Source organism: Tachysurus vachellii, chromosome 3, assembly GCF_030014155.1.
Source record: "Tachysurus vachellii isolate PV-2020 chromosome 3, HZAU_Pvac_v1, whole genome shotgun sequence".
NCBI classification, from domain to species: Eukaryota; Metazoa; Chordata; class Actinopteri; order Siluriformes; family Bagridae; genus Tachysurus; species Tachysurus vachellii.
In genome coordinates, this window is record NC_083462.1 from 25438737 (window position 1) to 25466201 (window position 27465).

The 27465-nt window shown below is 37.8% G+C and overlaps 1 protein-coding gene across 1 annotated transcript; it reads right to left on the minus strand.

Moving 5' to 3' along the window:
- Positions 1-3446: 3446 nt before the first annotated feature.
- On the minus strand, positions 3447-27417 carry mylk4b (myosin light chain kinase family, member 4b). The gene is made up of 15 exons (XM_060865108.1): positions 27236-27417; positions 20943-21162; positions 11862-11946; positions 11378-11741; positions 11048-11265; positions 10857-10962; positions 6169-6262; positions 5952-6061; positions 5714-5855; positions 5563-5633; positions 5306-5434; positions 4489-4641; positions 4318-4396; positions 4036-4085; positions 3447-3773 (listed from the first exon to the last, which is right to left on the minus strand). The coding sequence occupies exons 1-14, from the start codon at positions 27415-27417 to the stop codon at positions 4041-4043; spliced, it is 1998 nt and encodes a 665-aa protein (XP_060721091.1). The 3' UTR covers positions 3447-3773; positions 4036-4040.
- Between the last annotated feature and the right edge of the window lie 48 nt (positions 27418-27465).

A 27465-nucleotide genomic window follows, 5' to 3' on the forward strand; every position in this document is an offset into this window, starting at 1 on the left:
AATCAGAAAGCATGCACGGCGATGACGCACTACGTTGACGTAAGGACAAGAAATACAGAGGAAGATAAAGAAAGTGTGTTGTGGGCTGAATTGCACAGCGCCCCCATAGTACATATCCGGGCAATTTCAGGCAATTCTATTTTATTTGTATAGTAAATATTGACGCCGAGCTGCTTTATTGAAATCCTGATGACCTGAATCCTTTTTTTCATCGTTAATGCCACGTGTCACATTTAGGAAGGAAATATATTTAGCAACTACATGTAAGCTTTGTAGTTAGCTTTCACACCCACAGCAGCTAGGATGCTAACATAATGTTCAAATGTTAAGACAAAACATTTTTGTGATATAAACAACACTTTCCCCTAAGATTAAGTATGTAACGGCACTTAGCTTCAAGTTGACATTATTTATTTTTGTATTGAACTTGTGTATTAAACCCCACATTAATAATACAATAATCTACGATAGTGAGTTCATTTTTTGACCATTATGTGACCATGACCTGGAAACTGGGACAGGTTTAACAAGTTGTTCTGGATTAAAAACACACTTAAAATGATGCATCTAAAGTATTCTGAAACTCAAATCCCAGGATTACCGGTAGTGTAACATGACTGAGATGAACTTATTTTTCTGGATTAACAGGTCTGTCTGTATCAGAAGTGTGTGTGATGAGTGTTACTGCTTCTGGAGCTTTCTGACATGCACTTAAAAGTAAACGAGAAGCATATTTCTAAATGACTATTATACAAAGTTAAGCCTGGGTCACATCTCCAAGTAAAACATTCGCTAGATTATGGTAAAATCCAGTAGGGAGTCTTCCTTGGTGAGAAATATCTAAGTCTAAGGTTTTTTCTTTCTTTTTTTCTTTCTTTTTCTTTTTATGTTGTGAATTGTTCTTTACAATCTCATTTTTTCCCTCACTACATAAGTAACCCTGTAAAAGGCTTTTGAGAGTCAACATCATACAGTCTAACACCTTGTTCTGAGCAGTTTTAAACGTACGCTTGTTCACTTGGGTTTGATATAGCAGATCCTTTTTCCAAATACCCTCAAACAAGACAATGTGTGCAGTTAAAACTAGCCCCAGAAAATGCCCCTTGAAAAGACGAGAAACATTTCTGCTGTATGGTCATTATTCATTTCGTAATACTCCCGATCTTTATCTTACAATAGAACATCTGGAAAATAAGCAATTATATGACCTTATATCAATCAAATAAAAAACTTTTTTTTTTTTTTATAATTTCATCCCACTCTCAACAAAGACAACCAGTATTTAATTGGAATTTAAAATGTATGGAGTTGTATGTGAGAACTTTATGGAGATTGATGTTTGTGAACAGCTGATATATGGTGTATCCCTGATACTAAACTCAAGTTGCCACAGGATTTCTGTCTGTAATACTGGAATGGCAAGCACAATATACAGTAAAAGAAAACAAAATACACCCATGTTTCTGTTTGCTTGAAATAATCAGAGAAATCCAGAACATTGGCCTAAAGTACAAGAGTACAACAAAGTACAAGAGTAATGTGATTTGTCTAACCTGTAACAATAGCCATGTACTTGTATATTAGTCCATTAATATTAGTATCATTAACATCAACAATGGTAAAAAAAAATACAAGAAACTCTAATTATAAAGATCTGTAATTAATGCTTTGTTAACTTTATTTCTCATTTAATATAGTGGCTTAAACACTCACTCACTCATTTTCTACTGCTATCTCGGGTCACGGGGAGCCTGTGCCTATCTCAGGCGTCATCGGGCATCAAGGCACGATACACCCTGGATGGAGTGTCAACCCATCGCAGGGCACACACACACACTCATTCACTCACGCAATCACACACTACGGACAATTTTTCCAGAGATGCCAATCAACCTACCATGCATGTCTTTGGACCGGGGGAGGAAACCGGAGTATCCGGAGGAAACCCCCGAGGCACGGGGCGAACATGCAAACTCCACACACACAAGGGGGAGGCGGAAATCGAACCCCCAACCCTGGAGGTGTGAGGCGAACGTGCTAACCACTAAGCCACCGTGCCCCCCGTGGCTTAAACATCTTATTTTAAATGTGTGACAAACCAGGCAGGGAACATCTTTGACTATGACAATACAGGCGAACAATCAGTAGTGTGAAACATTTCAACAACATATTGACAAAAACATATGTTATAATTTTAAACACACTCAGCATGCATTTTAATACTTCTAGTACTCATCCAAGAGCAATATGTGCATTAGTTTTGAGTCCTGCCATGATCCCACCTGATTCAGATTTATAACTAATGTTACTAATACACAATGATGTTACAATCTTGAACTTCAAGTAAGTTTAGGATATAAATCAGAAATAACGGATGAAAAAAATCAAATAAATATAAAACAAAAGGTAGTTTACTGTTGGGTTTACCTTCATGGAAGGTGAGTTAAAAACCCAGCAAAGAGAGTAGAAAAATGTATGGCAGCGGCATCCTAATTTCTGTGTGTTAAAAAACTCTTAGATGATTTACACTTTACAATTTCTAATTAAAGTATGTAGTTGATCAGACAGTACAACTGTTTGTTTTGTTTGTACTGGAGTTATGAGTTTAAATGATGTAGCAATTTTCATATAACCATCAGCCTTAAACTGGATGCCAGTATGACAGTATATTTATAACCTATGAACTTTTGGTGGTGTAAAGATCTTTTCTTCACACTGGAGGCATGTGTAGCTACCAATGGGGCAGTCGTGGCCTAATGGTTAGAGAGTCTGACTCCTAACCCTAAGGCTGGGGGTTCGAGTCTCGGGCTGGCCACGACTGAGGTTCCCTTGAGCAACACCGACCCCCCCAACTGCTCCCCGGGCGCCGCACCATAAATGGCACCACTGCTCCGGGTGTGTGCTCACTGCCGTGTGTTCACTGCTGCGTGTTCACTGCTGTGTGTGTGCGCACTTTGGATGGGTTAAATGCAGAGAACCATTTCTGAGTATGGGTCACCATACTTAGCCGTATGTCCCGTCACGTCACTCACTCACTCACTCAATAATGACATTTCTAAACAATGTTTCTGTTGTATAGCTCTGCCATCTTGAACATCATACTGTACATGATAACCACCAATGTCCAAATCAGCCTTTGCATTGTTACAGCACATACTGTAGTTAGTTTAAGTTGAAGAAGCTAGTTAAAGAAGCTACTATTACTGTACATGGCAAACATATCTCATAACTACTTTAGGGGAACTGTGTAATTATTATTTTTTTTTTGATGAACATCTTAATATCTAAATTAAATGTTCTATTTCAGGCAAATTATGTCATAATAATAATAATACAATGCAAAATAAGACAAAAGCCATGTATTTCCCAAATCTAACCAAGAAAAAAGCATGAGGAAAATGCTGGATTTGTGACATGGAGGGAAAGTAATCATCGTTACATAATGATATAGTAAAATAAAAATCTTTTAGCACTTTTATGACAGTATAAATATCAAACAATAAAATAAAGAGTATCACAGAAATAAGACTTGATTAGAAAAAGGTGAATTATGTACAACAGCAGGGTTGTGCGCAGGCTGTTTGCAGCAAATGGAGGACTGTAAAGACCGTAATGCTCTGCTGTTGTTCAGGCATTGTTACAAAGAAGAATTCATACTGTGTTGTATATTACTGATAGTAGTTATGAAATGGATACACATTGTTAGATAGCAGCTGGAGGGCATTCAGGTGCGGTGTTGTTGGTCCAGTTCTTCACATGGATAAAAAGGTTTTCTGTAGAAAAAACAATTGTAACTTAACACCAAATTCCTAGGCAAGGTCCATATAGTCTAGTGGGAAGAAATAATTCAATAGAATGAATGAAACTACTTTATATAAGATCTCAATGGCATTTGTAATTAGATATCACTGAAATATTATTAGAATTGAAGAGGGTTATCATTAGCATGTATCAATTTATCCCAGTCTGAAACTTCAGTAAGTGGTCTGCAGAAAGACGTTCATGTGTTTAGATTTCTGAAGAACAGTGAGTTACCTGTTTTAGCCTTCTGCTGGAGGAGCATGTGCAGAGTGGCATTTGTTCCTCTGCAGACATAATACATTTATGAGTGTTAAACGCATGCTACAAAGCACAAGTAAATGGTTTAACACTAGATGGCAAGCTCCTTACACATATATCAAAATTATTAACTTATATCCCCTAAATGGAGCTAAATTTAAAATGTTTAAATCTCACAATATCAGTCTCTATATATCTCGATATCTCTATCAGTCTATACTACTGTCTAAAATAGTGAGATGAGGTATTGGTGCTTACTTTCTGATGCAGACGATTGTGAAGTAATCGATCAGACAGCCAGGGATGTTTAAGTGATTGAGATGCACTCATCCGCCAGCTATATTGAACACAAGCATTACCCTGTAATGAACCCTCCACTAAAATGAACAATACCACCCACACACGTTAAACACACACAAAACACTTCACCTCTTGCTCTTAATGAGAAGGCGTGTTATGAAGTCTTTGGCTTCATCGGAAATATCTGCAAACTCGGCTTCTTCGAAGCTCCATTTACATTCCAGGATGTTATTCAGTGTCTCGTTGTCATCATCACCCAGGAAAGGAGAGAGACCGCTTAGCCTATAAGCACAAGCATAATAAGAAAATGACTATAGCCTGCATCTAAAATTAAAGAATCCAGCACATCCAGCAAAATGTAGACTTGAAAAAAGCTATTTTTAGATAGACTTGAGACTCTTTTTAACCCAGGTCAGGTGATTATAGCTCTGGGACGAGTAACAAGCGAGTAGCAAGACATTTCCACCACACAGACTACCTTGGGATATGCCCTCATACTATATGAATGCCAGCTTCTTGCGGCAGCCCTCTCTCTGTTACAGTGCTCACAACATAAGTCAAGATTCAAATCCATCTTTAAGCTAAAAAAATAGCCTATATATCAAAAAAACATCCAAGTGTGTTTATGCTTAAATTCTATTTTTCTCTTATTTGATTCCTGTCTCATTCTGTTAGTCACACTTTATTGCTTGTTTTCTTCCCCGATTGGCTGTGGAAAATGTGATTTCTTCCCATCAAAAAACTGAAGGCTGTTGAAGCTAAGATGTTTTGGAGATGGTTTCAATGTATATTCAATTTTGTGCCAATTCCAAGCAGATACCCCTGTCACGGTGCACGTTTGGAAAACTTAATAATCTTTTTCAGTTTCCAAAAAAAAAAGAAAAGAAAGTACTGTACTTTAATTACTAGAAATAAGTAGGTCAATATGTTGAGAGCTGGGACTCACAGCATGTAGGTAATGACTCCTAAGCTCCACATGTCTGTTGGAAAGGAAACAAACTCATAGTTGATCACCTCAGGTGCAAGAAATTCAGGTGTGCCAAAATTCACTCTGAGCTTCTCCCTTGGTTTATATCTGATGAAGGAAAAGAATTAGAGCATGGAAGATGAGTGAGTGAGAGAGAGAGAGAGAGAGAGGGAGGGAGAGACTAAGAGAGAGAGCTGATATTGATATTAGCCAATGTTTCCTGTCAGTATACTAACCTTCTGGCCAAACCAAAGTCGATGATCTTGATCTTATTTGTTTCTCGACTCACACACAGTATATTTTCTGGCTGAAAAAAACAACAAAGATTCATTTGGATCTCATTAATAATAACTTATGCATCTAAGTTGGTTGGTAAGTAAGTGCTACCTTCAAGTCAAGGTGCAGTATGTACATCTTGTGCATGTATTGCAGCCCTTCTGTGATCTGTCTGATTAACAGCACTGTGTCCAATTCAGTCAAATTGTAATTCTCATCGATGATGCGGTCAAATAATTCTCCTCCCTCAACACTGAGATCACACACACATAAATAAATACACACCTACATGTAACATAGACAAACAGACATACAGTAGCATGAGATCTAGGAAATTTTATTTACTTACTACTCCATGATGAGAGTGATATCATTGCGAGATTCATAAGCAGCATAGAGTTGAATGAGGCTAGCATGATTCAGCTGGTTCATAACCTCAATCTCACTTTTAACCACTTCCTGATAAGGCAAAATAAATCAATATTTCATAGTAAATACACAAATATACTATTATAAAGTATTATATATCCAGCAATAAATGATATGCAAGCCTATAAACGAATCACCTTCTCCTTCTGATTCCTGGTTTTGATGATCTTAGCTGCCAGTGTGAGGCCAGAAGTATTCTCCACACACTTATGGACCATTCCGAAGCGTCCACTAGCAACACCAAATAAATTTTACACAAATTTTAAGTCAAAGATTTATTAACTGCTTGCACTTGGCAGGCAATGTATTGCCCTTAACCAATATATGATCTCAAGCATACTTTATACTTCTCTCTCTCTCTCTCTCTCTCTCTCTCTCTGTCTCTCTCTCTCTCGCCCGTTCTCGCTACACTTGCTACTCCTGAGTTTCCAGGATTCCTGACTGCTTCTGGTCTCCAGACTACCTAATCCTTCCTGATACCCTACTTCTGGTTGCAGTCTCATTATTTGGAGATGCTCACTGAGTATGGTCCTTTTTGGACAGCCTGGAGATACATGGGACAGTACCACTTAGAGAGCATGGTGGTTTGAACTGCTTTTTGTGCAGTGTCCATCATTAAAAATTAATTAATAACATTCTCTAATGTCACCCAGATTAGGATCTGTTCATTTTTGAGTCTGGTTCCTTTCAAGGTTTCTTCCTAATATCATCTAAGGGAGTTTTTCCTTGCCACCATTAGCCTTGGTATTAGGGATGAATATAAACTTGAATTTTAAACTTTGTAATTTTTTTCAAGCTATGTTGTTAAAATATTCAAAAGCCTTGGCCTTTATTTTAAGTGATGGAGCAAAACAGGCATTCAAGCAGGTCACAGGAATCCCATTTTAGAATTCCCTAAGTAAGATGGTCTGTGCTTCTAGCAAACTTCAACACAACAAGAGGATACTGAGAAAGCTAAGAGAAGCAAGAATTATAACAGTAAAGTCTTTGGTGCAATTTCCTTAGTATCCAAGAGGGATTGCTTATCCAGGGTTCCCCAAATTGTCCTTTTTAGCCAAGGATTTCCTGGCTTGCTACTGACATTGTCTGAAATACACTGACATATTTCCAGAACTATAATAAGAAGGGTGTGAAAGTAAAACAAATACATTCAAACGGGTTGAGGGAACAGAGGAAGAAACCTCATGATAGAACATCATAGACATCAGTCTGAGCTTTAATTATCAAAAATTTTGGGAAGATAATCTGTCACACCTTCTACCAACAAGTCCTGAGCCATGAAAGACCAGGGAAAGTATTCAATCCCAAGAAGTGTAATTTCAATTCAAGCAACCCTCAACATAGACCGCACCACATTGTGTACACTTGTGTAAGAATAAAGTAGAAGTGTACATTGTGTACATTGTGTTAGAATAAAGTAGAAGACTTTAGTTGTCGCATATACATAACAGCACAGTGAAATTCTTTCTTCACATATCCCAACTTTTCGGAAGCTGGCGTCAGCCCTGCTATAGCACCCCTGGAGCAGAGAGGGTTAAGACCCCAATCAAAAACCAAGAGCCTTAACCATTTGAGCCAACACCACCCAAACACGTGGCCCGTTTGGGGCTCAAATCCAAGACATTGGCGTTTTTAGCACCACTCTTTAACCAACTGAGCTAACCAGCCTTTGAATCCTAAAATTCATGTCAAAAAGAGAGTCAAAAGACTTTCAAAAGCAGAGACGTCACTATAAAGCCTTAAAGTTGCTCCAACAAATAACTGACATTAAATCTTCAGGATATATTGCAGTGTAATTAGGATTCCTGTAAACAAACCCAATGGAATACTTTGACTGTCTCATTAGTTAAACATTTACATTTATGGCATTTGGAGTGACTTACAGAAGTGCTTTGAAGTCTATAATAAATGAATGCCAAAAGGTAATTTTTAACTCTTAAGCCGTTAGTTCCCATGTGGCAGGTGCCAGTGAAGGTGTTATTTGTTCAACGGAAAGTGAGTTAACTGTAGATCTCAAGTTTGCAATTTTTTCATTAAAAAACCTCAAGAAGCTTTCACAGAGAGTGTCAGAGGCTACAGACAAAGTACATACAGTTGGGTTAACAACAGAATTTATTACTGAAAACAGCACCTTTGGTCTGGAGTGATTACGTAAAATTAAATCCGAAAAATAAGATGTAAGGAAATATGTAAATTGTCCTTTTTCCACTTCCGCTCGGCCTTTCTACCGGCTTGTCTTAGCAGCCGAGTCTCAGCAGTGTGCCACAGTTCTGATTTAGGTTTCGGCTTAAAATGCTTTAGTGGAGCAGTCACATTTATCACATCAAGCCAGACAGAGTTTAATAGACTGAGATGTTGGCCAGATAGCGGTGAGTCCAAATGTACATCAGCATAGGACTCTATAAAGTACTGATTAAAATCAGTACTGAACTGAGGAGAATAGAAGCGGGACAGAGTTTGAGCTTTAGTGGAAACAGAAGTAAGACTGGGTAGGGACATAGAAAATAAAATGGGCTTATGGTCCGAAAGCATAAAATCAGAAATAATAATGTCATTAATATCGAACCCATGAGAAAGGACAAGGTCCAAAGTATGACCATAAATATGAGTAGGATCATTTATCCACTGTACCAGATTAAAAGCATCGATGAGGTTGAGAAAATCCTTTGATAGAGAATTTCCCTGACAGCAAACATGAATATTAAAATCACCCACAAGCAAAAATCGATCAAATTTAATAACAATATTGCCGATCAAGTCTGTGAGTTGCTGTAAAAAGTCCTTATCTGAGCGAGGGGGGCGATAAATCACCGCTAAGCAGACAGGGCCATTCCAATCGAGGTGAAGGAGCTGAGCTTCAAAGCTGGAGTAGGCATCCATAGGGACAGGTCGACATCGCGTCCGATGAGAATTTTTTAAAATTGTCACAAGACCACCACCTCGTCCAGAGGGGCGGGGGGAGTTAAAAAATGTGCAGTCGGCAGGAACCAGATCAAAAATGGGTGTTGAATCATCAGCCTTAGTCCAGGATTCAGTAATAAACATAAAATCCAAATTGTTAGAGGAAAAGAAGTCATTCAAAAGGAAAGTCTTATTTCCCACGGATCGAGCTCCCTCCAAAGATTCTCTATTGGGTTTAGATCTGGAGACTGGCTAGGCCATGCCAGAACCTTGATATGTTTCTTACAGATCCACTCCTTGGTTATCCTGGCTGTGTGCTTCGGGTCATTGTCATGTTGGAAGACCCAGCCTCGACCCATCTTCAATGCTCTAACTGAGGGAAGGAGGTTGTTCCCCAAAATCTTGCAATACATGGCCCCAGTCATCCTCTCCTTAATACAGTGCAGTCGCCCTGTCCCATGTGCAGAAAAACACCCCCAAAGCATGATGCTACCACCCCCATGCTTCACAGTAGGGATGGTGTTCTTGGGATGGTACTCATCATTCTTCTTCCTCTAAACACGTTTAGTGGAATTATGACCAAAAAGTTCTATTTTGGTCTCATCTGACCACATGACTTTCTCCCATGACTCCTATGGATCATCCAAATGGTCATTGGCAAACTTAAGACGGGCCTGGACATGTGCTGGTTTAAGCAGGGGAACCTTCCGTGCCATGCATGATTTCAAACCATGACGTCTTAGTGTATTACCAACAGTAACCTTGGAAACGGTGGTCCCAGCTCTTTTCAGGTCATTGACCAGCTCCTCCCATGTAGTTCTGGGCTGATTTCTCACCTTTCTTAGGATCATTGAGACCCCACGAGGTGAGATCTTGCATGGAGCCCCAGTCTGAGGGAGATTGACAGTCATGTTTAGCTTCTTCCATTTTCTAATGATTGCTCCAACAGTGGACCTTTTTTCACCAAGCTGCTTGGCAATTTCCCCGTAGCCCTTTCCAGCCTTGTGGAGGTGTACAATTTTGTCTCTAGTGGCTTTGGACAGCTCTTTGGTCTTGGCCATGTTAGTAGTTGGATTCTTACTGATTGTATGGTGTGGACAGGTGTCTTTATGCAGCTAACGACCTCAAACAGGTGCATCTTATTTAGGATAATAAATGGAGTGGAGGTGGACATTTTAAAGGCAGACTAACAGGTATTTGAGGGTCAGAATTCTAGCTGATAGACAGGTGTTCAAATACTTATTTGCAGCCGTATCATACAAATAAATAGTTAAAAAAATCATATATTGTGATTTCTGGATTTTTTTTTTTTTTTAGATTATGTCTCTCACAGTGGACATGCACCTACGATGACAATTTCAGACCCCTCCATGATTTCCAAGTGGGAGAACCTGCAAAATAGCAGGGTGTTCAAATACTTATTTTCCTCACTGTATTTATTACTTTAGAGGTAGATCATTGTTTGAAGACAGGAAGTGACTCAGCTGTTTGGCGATCTAGAGGAGTAGATCTCTTAGAGTACTGCATTAAACAATGCATGAGTACCATATTAAAGTTAATTTCAGGTTAATTTACTGAAAGCTTTTTGTATCTTTGAAGATTCCCTGCACATTGTTCATTAGGGGTTATGATGAAAGATACAAGATTTAACAATTTAAGAGCAAGGTTATGATTTACTTAGATTTTTTTCTTACTCTTGATATATACAATCCTGTCCTTTGTTCACTTGAGGAGTGCTCAGGCTGTTCTTATGTATGCAATAAACTAAATTATACCCTGGTATAATTATACCCTGGTATTTTAGTGTCCTGACTGTTCACTTACTTATCTTGCTTCTGGTGAAAAAGCATAAACTTTTAATCATCCAGAAAGATCTGGATATAAACTTTTAATCATCCAGTCTATCTGCAATTCTGTAGCTTACCCTCCAAGCATTTCCTCTCTGTTGATGGTATAATAGGCAGCTATATGTTGGGTTTTGGTTGTCACCACGCGGTGGTCAAAGGGTGCTGGAGGAGGAGGTGAACAATCTGGAGGACAGAGCAATAAGCAGAAATGATTGAGAAAGAACTGTCCAAATAAACAGCCATTGGTGACTGTGTTGTAGCATTCTACCTATGATGTACTCTTCCGGCATCAGTTCTCTTTGTTTCCTTCCCTCCTCAGGTTTCTCTGGCTCCACTTTTGTTGCTCCCTCTCTATGCTGTGTTTCTTCCTCACTTTTTTCCACCTCCTCTGACCTTTCCTCCACTCTGCTTTTCTTTAGATCATCTTTCTCCAGATTCTCGACTCGTCTCTTAGTACTTGAAACTGGCTCTGTGTGTTCATTATAGCTACACAAACACAAAGCACAAATGCATTAGATTATGCAGACTTTTTCTAAATAGTATCATCAGTTAGTTTAAAGTCCTTACTAAAGGTGTTTAATATAGGATCTTTTAGTACCTTTTCTGGGGCACTGCATGTTCTTGACTAAAGTCACAGGTTGACAGGAGTAAAGAAGGCACCTCAGGGACACTCAAACCATCTTTTCTTTCTGTTCTCTGATGCTTTCCTTCTTTGCTGGTCTCTATTTTTTCATTTATCTTGGATTCTATGGGAATATCTTTATTTTCCTTACTGCTTGCCTCATTTTCCTCTACTTGAAGCTCTTCTTTTTCATTCTCTTCTTCTGTTTGTAATTCTGTCTTATCTTGGATAAAATCCAAAAGTCCTGTTACGCTAGCATTGGCTTCAGCATTGCCACGGTGAAGGCTAGAGTTCTGTTGGTTGAGTGTTTGTACCTTTTCCAAGTCATCCTGGGCTGCACCTTAAAAGATATAAAAACACAAGGTTTATAATGATATGCTGAAGATTCAACATTTAATTACACATCCAAGACTAAATTTCCTAACAACATGAATCACATAGACGTTGGATTTGCATTTACCTGTTTCATCTGGAGGTTTCTTCTTCTGGGATTTCAACAACTTTAAGCAAACATTTGGCTTCTCCGTGCATTCTTTCTCTTTCAGCTGCACAGGGGCAAAGAAAAGAAAGAACAGGAAAACTAATATTATCGTGTAATTTTTTTGTATTTATCTATCTATGTTTTCAGCAATAGATGATACTGTATATAAATACATAAAGCAGTAGATGGCAGAATACATCCTACTTTAGCCATTTTCCAAATGTGTTAAATGAGAACAAAAAATACAAAATATAGTTTCATACATGACACTCTTCTGCTGTTTATAAAAATAATGACAGGATATTTTATTGTTTACTAAGTGATAAAATATAGTAAGGAATAACAATTATAACCACAGGCTTGTTAAAATAGTTTGGAGAAAAGATAGAGGCACATTTTTCATATGTCAGACTTTGTAAACACATATATGTGTACTTAAGGTTGCAATTTTATTTTCCCCTAAAATCATATTTATATAATTATATTAATAACTATTAATACTAGTTATTTTAATCCATCGATATATTGCACAGGCAAACATGAAAAAGGAACTTCAGGAAATAGAAAAATAGGTGAAAGGCAGAACATTAAATGCCGGCAGACACTGATAAAGCTACACTGGAATGGTTTGAAGTGAAGAATTTAAACCTGATGCAGTGGCAGACCTCAGTCCTATCGGGAATTTATGGCAAGTCGTGATAAATGATCATCATGAAAAAATCCTCTCCCCAAAAATGAATCTCCTTTTTTGATACCAAGCCATAATACTACAAAATGTAGAAAGGTTGGAAGGAAAGGCTTATTACAGTTAGAAGCTACAATACACACCACTGTATGGAGTGTTGTGAAAGTAAATTTAGAGCCACTGTGAAACAGTTAATCTGCTCATATCTCTCCCCAGACTTTGCAGATATTTCATCCACTATAAACATAAACTCCATGTCCTTAGATGAAATTGTGCAACTAGCTTCCAAAAATGTATAACTTTCCAATCCATCTAGTCTCTGAGACTGTTGGTCTTATTGGTCTGTTTATTCATTGTCCCTATGCTATTTAAAATGGTAGGGTACTTTTCTCCAGTACACTAGTGTTACAGTGCAGCAGCAGAATGGAAATTGACTTATCAGACATTTTCCATCAGTATAACCAAATGAGTAATTTTATATTTTTAGAATCAATATTAAAACATTTTAGATGCTTATGAACAACCACCCCATCTCAGAGAGCAGAAATTTGTTTGATTCACCATTTATTTAGAAGATATATACATGTGAAACACATATTAACTTTTCTATAACGATATTGTCCATAGTTAACAAAAGAAATACTTTTGAAAACTTATTGTTTAACTTAATGTAAGCCATTAACCACCACTTTGGAATGTGACATGACAAAGAAATTTAATGTTGAACGTGGACATGATGTATGTTCTTCCCATCAGTGATGAATCCTCACAACCAATTGTGTCCAGACAGCTTATGGCCAACTAAGTGCGTCAATCTCTCTTTCTGTCAATGCAAAGCAGGTTCAGCCAAATATAATTTAACTTCTGCAGTCAACAAGGATTTTTAGTTTCTCCATTGCCACTATTGCTCCCATTGCTGTGGTGTTTTAGAGTGCATAAGGGATTTTGGGTAAAAAACCTTGGCTGGAGATGTTATAAAACTTGAGCTCAACTTCCAGTTGCACTTACAAAAGATGTTGCAAATGCAAGAAATACCTGTCCTAAGGAATGCTGTTGTAAAAACTTGTTTGTCTTCAACTATATTGTTTATTCATTCCCTGTTCATTTCCTTTTGTTATATCTACTCTCAACCCCACAGTTCTAACATTTATAAAGTCATCTTTTGGCTGCTGCTGATTGGTCTGTGCTGAAGTGGATCATGTGAGACTCCTCTGCCGATCCTGCTGTGAGGCCAGGAGTCAGGTGTGAGTTTGCTCAATCTCTCTTTCTGTCAATGCAAAAAAGGTTCAGCCAAATATTATTTAACTTCTACGGTCAACAAGGATTTTAGTTCCTTCATTGCCACTATTGCTCCCTTTGCTACAACTCTGTAACCAGAGCTTAAAAGAGTGATGCAGAAGAACATGGATTTGACACTAAGAAACACTTAGTACATTATTTGGTTTGGAACAGATAATGTACTTTAAGTAAAAGGATATAGATATAAATATCAGGTGCAGTAACTCTTCTTAAATCCTTGGTTCATTTGTACACACATACAGTATGTGTCTATTGTTTTATAAGTTCTGGTGTGTGTGTGTGTTACACCAGGATGTTGCTTTCATTCAGGACAGGACCCATGTCCTGTTGCTGAACACACAGACAGAAATGTGTCTGTCAGAGAACCGGAGTAGGTGTGTTAGGGCAAATTGAGGAAAAATTTACTGTGGACCGATTGGATGAAATTCAATAAGGATGTTTACTTGCATTAGTCACTTACTGTATAACTTGTAGGTCTCATACTTGTACATTTGTTTAGTCATATCATAAATCATATGGCTTTTTTAAAAAGGCAATCAGCTTTATGTGGGATTATTATATTCATGCTATAAATGTACAGCATACTGCGAAGGTGCAGAGTCTGTCTGTCATTTACCACCTCTGTACAAGAGCTTAAATTGATCTGCCCAGATTTAGACACAGTCCAGGCAATAAACACCCCTCTTGCTATAATGAAACTTATACTAGACTGGTTCAGGCTGTCAGGAAGTCTACAGTAATGCAAACAAATGCAGCACACTTGGCAGCTTGAGGTAGATGGGCTACAACAGCAGAAGTCTCTTACTCTAGATTAAAGTTGCTAATAACTGAATGTGAAAACGTGATTTGGTTGTTTTGATGTGAAACATGATGTCTTGTAAAAAACAAAAAAAACAAAACAATGGTTATGTACCAACTGAAAGAAAATCTTTTATGTCAAAGGAATTGCAAAATTAACATTTATCTAGTTCAGGGGTTTCAAATCTTATCTGCATGGGCCACTGTGGGTGCAGGTTTTTATTCCAATCCAGCAGAAGCCACACCTTATTCCACCTGTTTATTCAGTTGATCTTAACTTTCAGTAGACTTAGGAATGACAAGCTACACACATCCCTGCACCCGATCCGGATAAGACCGGACACTCCTGATCTAGATAAATTTATCATGTTTTAATGTGCTCAGCAAAACACTGACCTTTTACTGATTCACCAGTGGAGGGCAGCAGATAAGCACAACCACACAACCACACACACACACACACACACACACACACACACACACACACACACACACACACACACACACACACACAAGATTCCATGCCACCCTAAAAACTTGGTGTGGTACTAAATAGCTCTTTCACTACTCAGTGTCACTCAGACACTCATTCACTGATCTACAAGTAAGCTTAGTGTCCGTCTTAAAAAAAATTCCCAAATGCACCACAAAAAACAGGGCACACTGATGGAACTATGTTCCTGTACTGGAAATGATGTCATGTTTTCCTAAAACTATCAGCTCAGTTGTAGCTCTTAAATGCTTACCTAATTTAACGGTTTATAACTTTATTTGATGTTCTATATACAGTTTGTTTGATTATAAGGACTCTTACGTGTTATTAAGTGTAATTAAATATTTCATTTGTTTGAGTTTTTACAATGACTGATAAGGAAATAAAAATGTAACCGGAAATCACTGTCCTAGTGTTGTAGTGATTCAGGGTCCAACCAGTGATTTTTGACATATTGTCCTAGAGAGCTGATTGAGACGCAACCTAAGAGTGCATTCATTTGTTTAAGTGAGTAACAGAAGGAGGAATATCTGTAGCAACAGAGGTTGAACTGAGTGTGTCATGTTATGTTTAATTCAGCCTGTTTAAAAACCTCCTGACTTTACAAGGCCTGTAAACTGCATAGAGTTTCTGGATAGAAGTGTATGTGAATGTGATATGTTTAGAGAATGTGATTGTTTGCATAAGGTTGGTAAAGGTCCAAGCATGCGTACATAGAGGTCAAGTGCTATTTTAGTGTTTGAGAGGGCAGAAGAAGGTAACTAAATATCTGCTCCACCCCCCACTCTCCTGTCTTTTCCCCTCAACACATCTCATTGGGCTCAATTTAGTTATCTAACTGATATGTGCACTGACAGGCACCAGGTCCTCTGTGCAAAAACACAGTGGGCATGTGCAGGGCTGCAGTGTAGAAATGTATGAGCTGACAGGAGGGAGTCCCAAAGAAACTCTGGCAAACACTTGTCCAGTGCTGAAAGCGGTGTCTGGCACACAGGTGGTAAACACACCACCACTGACTGTACTGCAGCCACTACTGATAATATTTCTGCCAATTATGACATTGCAAATGTAATTTTACATGATTGCAGATAGTTAGTAGTCTATAAGGACTAGACAGTATTTTAATAGCAAATATGCATAACTAATTAATTCAAGTAATTATTAGTTTCAGTTTCATTATTTGATGGTGTCTCCTCCATAAACCAACACAGAACAACTCTTTATCAATAACATATTGAATAATCTGTTAATTTTTATTTCTGGATGTTTTTTGTTTGTTGTTAAGTTATTTTATTTTTTATTAGAATTATCAAAAGTGCTTCTAATATATAATAACAATAATATAATAATAATGACTTCATTATTATTATTATTATTATTATTGAATTTGAAGCAATATGAACATATTATTTATATGTTGTTTGTTTGTGTAATGATGTACATACATGCATACATGTGAAAAGCTCTCCTTTCACAATTAAGTAACAATTAAGTGCAATTAAGCAATCAATATAATTGCAGTGATGATTTTATTATTATGACTACAATAAATGATTACTTATTATCTTTAATTTTACAGCTCAGTTCTGTAGATTTTACTGAAATATAGAACACCCTGCTGGAATACAAACATATTGATTTATAATACATTTATAATACTGTATGCTTATAATATTATATGTTATGTTTTTAGTATTTCATATATGTTTGCAGTGCAATTAGTATGAAACCATCTGCCTGAAGTTTTTGGAGGCTTCAGCAGGCAGGAATCGACTATGTTTAAATGAGTGAAAGGTATAACACAGGGCCACCTGCTTCTGACAGTCAGAAGTGAGAGACCTGTGCTCAGCATTGCTGATGATCCTGTTCCACCTGAACATGATGTTCTCCACAAACCTTCAGCTCATTCCTTAGACTATATAATAGATTCTGAACCAACCATGCCTTCATTCACTTTGCTTACTTTGTAAATTCCCAGCATAGTTTCATTTATAATTTAACTCGAATTAAAATTTTATCTTCCAAGAATTATGAATAAGCAAATGCCTCCATATCCTCGTCCTCCTTAAAAAACAAAGAGCTAATCAGAAGGCTGGACTTGTATAACACTAACCGAGGTCACCCCATACACCCATGACAAATCTGGTTACCTTTGATCACCTACTGTAATTTAAACTCACTCTTATTTTCAACTTTACAGGATCTTCAACTCCATACCTTTAAATTAATCTCTATGTATAATAATTATGTTAACTATGCACCTAGCTGTGGTTTTACTGGCTGGATTGTGGTATTTCAGTTAATCCAGGATAATTAAATACAATTATGCTCACGGATCAGACAGATCTGCAGTTACAGTTACTTAAAAAATGGTCTGTTATTCTGCCACATTCACATGAAGTACTTTTCCTTTTTGTATCCTTTACCTCGATGCTCCATTTAGCCGCTGCATGTCTAGTCTTCAGCACAGCTGCGTTTCTGTCTCTGCTTTATGTTTCATGTCACTCTTATTTATTTTTTTATTTATTTGCATTATTAGTATGCAGCAGCTAGATGGATATAAGGATGATGAATAGTATTGTAAAACTAGGGGCTCATACACTATTATACCTTTTATTATCCAATTTTATCCAATTGTTTTATGCAACTTTACTTTTGGGGAACAAGCCTCTGAATCTCTGCTTGTGTGTGATTAAAGTTCAAAAGCAAATTTCTCAAAGCATGTTAGTGATTAAAAGGCTTTATAACACCAGGTTACATGTACAGACAGCACCTTTACACAAATATGAGAGAAAAATTAAACACGACACACCCAAGACACCTAAAACTGGAGCACAAGCGGTACGTTAAGAGTACATGAATAATCAGCACTAATACCTCAATGAATACTTACTAAAATACGAAATAATGATGTGTGAAAAAATATACTAATCACACTAATTAACTAATTAGCTAACCTTAAACTACAATGTAAGTCTTAGAAATTTATGTGTGAATAAGGTCCACCTTATATATGATAGTACATGTTTGTGAGGTAATGTATTAATTAAAACATAATTTCAATTAAACATGCTCTTTAAGAAAGAATATATATTGACGTGTTCACCCTTTTGGGTGAAGGAGCAGAGCCCCAGGCACGAGACACTACACTGTCTACTAGTACTGCAGTGGGATTTGAAAAGAAATGGATGGAGAATGATGCAAAAAGGGTTGGTTTTTGCTATTTGAACGTCTTTCTGTGTTCAATAAGAATGATCGATGTGAATTCTAAGAGTAATCCAGCGCCATCCAATGATGTTCGTGGACGTAGCTGAATGTGGCTAATTAAATAAACAATTTGGCATGATTCAAAGTGAATTTATATTCTTTCTTATAGATCATACATAACATAACTAGCAAACGTACTAACATATACTTTATAGTGGTCATTAGTCACTCTATAGGTGGTCATTAGTCACACCGGAATTCACATATCATCACTCGTGATTAGTACATGTTGTAACTCCTCATTAGATCATTTTTAATCATGTTTGAATGCAGGTACTAGTGTCTGATTATTCATGTAAAGTTCATAAAGTGTAAACTGTAAATGGTTAACATATTACAACCCAAACTATATTATTTGATTGGAGACAGCAGAGCCTCACTGTTGAACCTGCTAACCTCTATCACATGATGAATGTGCATATGAATGTCTGAATTATTTGACTCATCACTGAGTAACCAAAGCAGGCATGGAGGCTTCCACAGCTGGCAGCTCACATACTATGTGCTGTTAGACCGTGCATTACACAGTTTTCTCTTCTATTTAGCACAAATACAGTATATTGAAACTCTCCACACTATCATTCATTGCTCACTTTGCCACTTGTAAAAAACTCCTGTAGGGATAAATGAAGGCATGTGTGTTACCTGTGAGTAAAGTGATGTGCTTCCTGTTGACTTGTCTTGTTTTCTCTTGTGGGTAAATAAACTCCAAAACCTTCTCCATAAAATGGATACGACTAAGCACACACTACCCACAATCCAAACCACTTTATCACGCAAAAGGTTCTCCATGGTAACCAACTTCACAACTATGGGTGAGCCTCTGCCTGTGCACCAACTTTATTTTAATGACACTTTTAATCCCCTATGTATCCCTACCTCCCGCTTTTTCAGCTCTACATTAACTGTAGTCTAGTTGTTGACATCAACGGTGTGGCCAAGCCACAGATTCTGAAAGAGAAACAGAATTAACCCCAGACCCCCCAGTCCACCTCTCTATAAGGAGCAGAGAATGTGTCAGTCACAGAGACAAGTGTCAGACAGGTGGAACTCGGCCTCTGAGAGAACGTACGGTGCTGAAGCGGACCCAGTGTATCCTTTAACATTAGACGCAGCACTTAAAGTGCTCAGTCATTCCATTGCACTTGCACACTTGCACTTAAATTCACACACACAAACACACACACACACACACACACACACACACACACACACACACACACTAACAACCAATCTATACAAACTGATATAAATTTATACATTCATGGCCTTGATTAAAGGCAGTCAGTACTCTTTAGCTGAAGTATGTGTCTATATATCAAATGTATTAGAGGTTACAGGGCTCTAACTAAAGGCTAAAGTGAAAATCTAATTCACAAATACTGATGGTGCACACCCAAAAAGCATTAGTCATTCTACAGCAGCCAAAATCCAAAGCAAACATTTGGGTTCTTTTTCCGGTTACTTAATTGTAAAGGGTAACTTCAATAGCAAGACTAGGTATCATATGGTATCAGGAGAGACCTGCTAATACAACCAAGATCTTTAACACTCTTCAGCAGTTTCAACATACACACACGCACAAACAGACACACACACACACACACACACACACACACACACACACACACAAAACAGTAGCAGACTGGCAGTGCTGAGGTGTGAACCCACAACTTTATACACACAAACCAAGTACCTTAATTACTGAACCACCACTGTCCAAATCTCATGAATCTTCTGTATTACCACTTACACATGGCACCAAAAGTATCCCCTAATGAATGAATACTCCACATAATTGTAATTGTTTAACTGTCCATCACTCATAATATATTGTATTCTGATACTTCCTACCAAAATGACTGAATTAGGAACCGTAATAAGAACTGAATTGGGAACAGCATGACAGCCCCCCCTAGTGGTGTTCTGTAAAAATCGTTTAGTGAAAAAAAAACAGAAATAACAAACAAAACTTAACCACATAATGCGCTTTCTCTTGCTCTGGAACTCTATTAATCAGCCTTTTAGTTATTTATATTAAAGTATTGTATTCAGTAAATAGAGTAAACATTTTTTAAACAAAAAAGTAAAAAGGACAACACAGGTGAAAAAACAAATCCTTATATTATTATTATTATTATTATTATTATTATTATTATTATTATTATTATTATTATTACTATTACTATTATTATTATTCAGTAGTCAATTTATATATACCTAATTTCATATATACATCTTCGGTAGTTTATTCTTTATTCTTGTCAGGGTCATGAGGAATCTGGATAATATCTCTCGAATACTAGACATAAGATAGAAAGACATTTTGGATGGGATGAAAAGTTCATTGCAGTGCATTACTCTTACTCTTACACACTCACATTTACAGTAACTGAAAAACCCAAATGGACATTGTGAAAACATAAAAAACTCAGGACAAAGGAGTAATATAGCAACTGACAGATAAGGCCATATGGGTATTTGGTAGTTTCTGATTATTCATCTGTTATAGTCATACCTGCCCCAGACCCTCCAACTGAATATGTTTGAGCTCCCAGTAGCAGCGAAGAGTCTCCACTCTTTCCAGGTGTCGGAAGAAATCCATGCGACCAATGGCTGTTTTCCTACCTTCCCCACCCACTGGGACATGTTTACCCAGACATGCAGAATGTGGCACAGGTGAACTCACTGCATCAGAGAGACCACATGTTCTGTGCTTGCCTTCTGAAATTTCCCAGCTGCAGAAAAAGAAGTAAAGAGATTTGATGATTCTGTTGATGACAATATCGTGACTGCTATATTTATTATTATTTTGTTAATAATTGTGTTGATTAATGTTTAAATTCATTTTAATACTGATCAGCTTTTATCAGAGTCAGAATCAGAATCAGATTTATTGGCCAGGTGTGTTGACACACACAAAGAATTTGGTTCCAGCTGTTTTTGATTCTAAAAGGTACAGACATAAATAACACTATACTATACAAGAAAACAATGCAGACGATGAGATACAATATAGACCGAATGAGTATAAAATATGAATATAGAATGAATAAAATACAGTATATAAAATATGAATACAGAATATGAATGATTAGTTATGTACATAAAGTGTGGGAGTGCAAATCACAATATTGTGTAATATTATGCTTTTTGTGCAATATACAGCAGCAGCAGTGTTTAATATACAGATGATTTGAAGACTGACAGTCCTGATAATGCAGTACTTATGATAAGAAGCAGTGAATATAATTATGGTGAGTTGTTGATCAGGGTGATTGTCTGGTGAAAGAAACTGTTCCTGTCTGGCAGTTTTAGTAAGCAAAGTTCTGTAATGCCTGCCAGAAAGGAGGAGCTGAAAGAGGATGTGTCCAGGGTGAGAAGGGTCAGTAGTGATTTTCCCTGCCTGGTTTCTGGTTCTTGTGTCCTACAAGTCCTGGAGAGTGGGCAGGGGGGCGCCAATTATTTTTTCTGCTGTTCTAACCGTGCGTTGCAGTCTGTCCCTGTCCTGTTTTGTTGCTGCACCAAACCAGATGGACAGATTCCATCTGGACAGATTCCAACAGGACAGATTCAATGACTGCAGTGTAGAACAGCATCAACAGCTCCTGTGACAGACATACTTCCTTAATTGACGTAGAAAGTACATCCTCTGCTGGGCTTTTTTGATGATGGAGTTTATGTTGCACTCCAATTTCAGGTCTTGGGAAATGGTAGTGCCCAGAAACTTGAAGGCCTCCACAGATGACACTGTTGGATATTGTGAGGGGGAGTAGTGTTGAGGGGTCTTTCCTAAAGTCCACTATCATCTCCACAGTTTTGAGGGTGTTTAGCTCTAGACTGTTCTGACTGCACCATAGCACCAGCCGCTTCACCTCCTGTCAGTATGCAGGCTCATCACCAGTTTGGATGAGACCAATGAGCGCAGTATCATCTGCAAATTTCAGGAGTTTAACAGTTTGGTCACTTGAAGTGCAGTCGTTAGTGTAGAGGGAGAATAGCAGTGGGGAGAGGACACATCCCTGTGGAGCGCCAGTGCTGATTGTCCGAATGCTGGAGGTGACACCTCCCAGTCTCACCTGTTGTTTCCTGTCTGTCAGGAAGCTGGTGATCCACTGACAGATGGAAGGGGGGATAGTGAGCCTTAGGAGTTTGGAGTGGAGAATTTCCGGGATTATTGTATTAAAAGCCAAACTAATGTCAACAAACAGAATCCGGGCATATGTCCCTGGGCAGTCCAGGTGTTGCAGATTGTAGTGCAGTCCAATGTTGACTGTGTCGTCCACTGATCTGTTTGCACAGTAGGTAAACTGTAGGGGATCCAGCATCTGTTCTGTGACAGTCTTTAGGTGGGCCAATACCAGCTGTTCAAAGGTCTTCATGACAACAGATGTCAGAGTGACAGGCCTGTAGTCATTCAGTCCAGTGATGGAGGGTTTCTTGGGGACCGGGACGATTGTGGAGAGTTTAAAGCAGGAGGGGACTTCACACAGCTCCAGCGATCTGTTGAAGATATGGGTGAAAATAGGAGCCAGTTGATCAGCACATGCTTTGAGACAGGAGGGGGAGACCCTGTCTGGGCCGGGGGCTTTCCTTGTCTTCTGTCTCTGAAAGAGCCGATTCACATCCTCTTCACAAATCGTGAGTGCAACTTGAGTGCTGATAGGAGTTGTTAATGGGGTTCCCAGAGATGTGATGTCAGTCAGTGTGCTGGGTTGGATGGGAGGTGTGATGTTCTCAAACCTGCAGTAGAAGGTGTTGAGGTCATCAGCCAGGTCTTTGTTTGCTTCAGTGGGAGATGATTTATATTACAACCACCAGCCTAATATAGTGTAAGTCACTCTTGTGCCACCAAAACAGCTCTGACCTGTCTAGGCATGGACTTCACAAAACCTAAAGGCATGCTGTATCTGGTGCCACGTCCAGTAAGTTGTGAGATGTAGCTTCCATAGATTATGTTTGTTCAGTACAGTATATCCCATAGATGCTCTATTGGATTAAGGGGAAGCCAAGGGGAAATTGGAAGCCAAGTCATCACCTTGAACACTTCAGTTCTTCAATCCATTCCTGAACATTTTTTGCAGTGTGAAAGGAACTGAATGAGGCCACTGCCTTTGAGGAATACAGTTGCCATGCAAGGGTATACTTGGTCTGCAACATTGTGTTGGTAGATGGTATGCGGTATCGTCCACAGGAATGGCAGGACTCTGGAATTCCCAGCAGAACTTTAGATGCCCAGAGCATCAATCTGCATCCACCAATGGTGCCATTGCTTCTCCAGGTACGTGACATGGCTATCCACAAGATGCAAAGGAATATGTGATTTATCAGACCAGCCCACCTTCTTCTAGGGCTCTGTATTCCAGTTCTGATGCTCACATTTCCATTGTAGGTGCTTTCCATGGTGGGCAGGGGTCAGCATGGGCACTCTGAAGGGTCTGGGGCTATGCAGCCATATGTGAAGCAATTAAAATCATACCATATAGACTAGCCCTTATTCCTCACATGCATCAGTAAGCCATAGATGCGCATGACCCTGTTACCCATGACCCTGACTTCCAGCACATCAGCTTCAAGAAATATTATTTTGCTGCCTAATATATCCCACCCCTTGACTTGCTTCAATGCAATGAGATAATTAATGTTATGTATGTCACCTGTCAGTATGTTAATGTTAATGAGTGGATAAAGGAGTGAATGTTTTTAAATGTATTTATGATAATTGAACCAATTATGAATGATTAATGAATTATAAATAGATGATTATTAAAGCATTACTGATCTTATCTGGATGTGATTCCAGAGTAACATAGGAAAAATGTCTTCCACTAGCTGAGATGAATAAACCACATGATTAACACTAGGTTTGATTCAGCTGAGTGAAGTCCTCAGGAACTAAATATGGCTCAGTAGGCGTTAACCATGGAAACAGTACTTGATGATGCTGACCTCTGGAGTACAAAAGGAATCACAGAATTTCATAAACATTTTGTCATCAGTTAGCCCCTGCTCTCCTTAACATGCAATACAGGGGCAGTGTCAGTGACAGGAATGTTGCCACTGTTGGGCCCTTAACTTTCAAGTGCTCAGCTGTATAAATGAGATAAATGTAAGTATGTAAATTGATCTAGATAATTGCAGCTGCCAAATACAGTAAATGTAAATGTAAATGCAATACCTGTGCTGGCAGAATGATAGCAAGCAAATGTGAAATCACAATAACTTGTGTGAAATGTGAAAGATTAGTGAACTGTTGCCACTAGGATTATAGACTATGAACAGATGGAATAGTATCCACCAGGACATCATTTCCTGAATATATTACATATATCTATTCAGTTAATGTATTAAACTGACTATATAAAAAGATCATGCGTTAAAGGGTGAGTGGGGATTTTCTAACCAGAAGAGTGTCTATAATAATTAAAGAAGTGTAGCATTCTATGTCTCAAAATGCTGTAGTTTACATTACAATCCCAAGGCACAACCTCAGTAAAGGTCACACAGCCCCAGTTAATTAGTCATGAACAAGGTACCAACTGGGACATGATAGTGTACATACATACATACTGTCCTGGAATATTCCACAAATGCAAGGAACACAATGTTCAGACTCCAAGTATGGACTAGTCTTGGTGCACTGGGAGGCTTCCCCAACAAAGTACTTAATGAATGATGTTCTATTTTTATCCCATATAATCCTGAATCAGCTCTGGCGCCTGAACTTAACCGAGATCCACAGCAATGACAAAGATGTTAAGTGGTACTGTTCCAGTCCCTAAGCAGTTGTTACTAAAAGTCAAGATAGATATGCTGACAGATATGTAGTACTACCATTGTTGTTAAAAAGAAATTCTTAGTACATAATTGTTCTTGTTAAAGGCTTGTTAAAGACAATAACTATTTACTTGAATCTAATTTATAACCAAAGTGCCAAATAATACAATGATGCAATACTGTGATTTTAAAAAGAAGGTTAGTAGTATATCATTGTTGATATTCTTCACTGTCATTTATTTCCTTGCACTTATTGTAATATAACCCCCTGAAAGTTTGTTGGTCAAGACATGGGACTGTGTGCTATGTTAATGTCTGTCATTTGATTTTTTTTATGCTGTATTGAAAGGCTTTGGATTGTTCTTGCCACTGTGATCAAAGATAAACTGTACGTCTGTCAACACATCTATTTTATAACAGAAAATAGTGGTGAGCCGGTGTCTGTCTTTCTGTCTCTCTCTGTAACTCTGTCTCCGTTGTTCTCTCTCTCTATCTGTCTCTTTCTCTGCCTTTCTCTGACATTATTTTGTTAGAGCACGTATAGGAGCTTGTTTCATGTTTGTGAAACAAAGATATGTTCAAATACAGCCGTACACTGTGTCACAAAATGCAAAAATCTTTTCCAAAGAGATTTCAGAAAATACTAAAAGACTATTTCAGTCCTGTAACTATAATTGCTTCCAAGTATAAAACCACCTATTTTTATAAATAAAATATAAATATATTTATAATTCATCTTCATATTACTACATTCACACCATTACCTGTTTGATAAGTGATTACAAATGCATTTATTCCTATCATTTTCTAAATCAACATTCCAACCAGCATTAAACACTGTATTAGCTTTTCATATTCAACATCGGTGAAAGAGATTTAAATCAGCCGGAGATTAAATATCAACATGCAGCGCAGTCAATAGTGTGAGTAACATAAGTTTTTGCTCAGATGTTATTTGGGAAAGGAAAATATATATATATATCATAACTTAGACTAATGCATTAAAAATGATATTAGATGCATTTGCACATAGAGTTAGCAGTGAAAATGATTTCATCTCAGTAGCAGCTCAGTTTGCAGTCAAAACATTTAGGAAACTAGAGCAGTTTCCTTGCCATTAATTTTGATTGACAGTTTATACTGGAAAGCATATGGGTGGATAAAGATTTGTGTTGTGGAGACATGATAAGCTACTTCAAAGCATGCGCTCTATCTATAGCTCAGGGGCTCCCAGGCATAAACCAAGTAGAATCCCACCAGGTGCATTCTACAGAAATAACAGTCATAAATATATATATACTCCCAAAGTTCACATTAATGTATCAGCTAATAAAAACTGAAATTTTTTTAAAAATATAAAATATATACACACATGACTGTAAACTGTAGTTTATGTTTAAACCAAATCCCATTGAATATGATTTATTATATTACTACATGATGTGTTCAGCTTAATTCGTTCATTTATTTAAACAATTTCAACTCCCTCGATTCAGTTCACTACCTAATGATCAGTCGAATCAGGTATGAAAAACACAACAGCTGCAAGTGCCCTCAAAATAGAGCAGCAGATGACAAATAATTGAATTCCTTTTTCTGCCGTAACATCCAGACACCCAAAAAAGAATTTAAGAGGAAGTGAGAGAATGTCTATAATGTCAATCCTGTTGTTCCCTTCTTTCATTATCATCACTCCTGCAGCAGCTTGAATGCAAATGCCAAAGTGTAAAATTACACTTGGATGAATACCCTCATGGTACATGAACACACATATGCAAATGCAAACAGGAAGCTAGAAAATCTTTACATATGCTAATCATTTATTCCCAAAAAAATGGTCAAACTGGACATATCTGTGTGTCTTGTTTTTGTAATATTCACAGTGTCAGCTGTTATCTCAAGTTTAATAAGTGCAAGACTCTGCAATATACCCTGACGAAGCAGAATTTAATTGCAGACACTAAATAGCAACAAGGACTTCCACAATACTGTGTATAAATCCTGACTCACCACACTCACTCAGTTTCTACTTACACTTCATATTTAGCAATGTTTAAAATCTTCTTCTCTTTTCCTCCCATCTCCTTTAACACCTGTTTAATTTGGATTCCACCTTTCTTTCGATTCCCTGTTCTTCTCTCAGCAGCAGATGCTAAGTCGAAGTGTTTGTTGTCCTCAGTCTGAGCAGTCTCAGAGGTCAGTGTCAGAGTGACCATACACACGATAAGACAAGGCTGAATTAGATATATGGCAGGGGAGAGGGA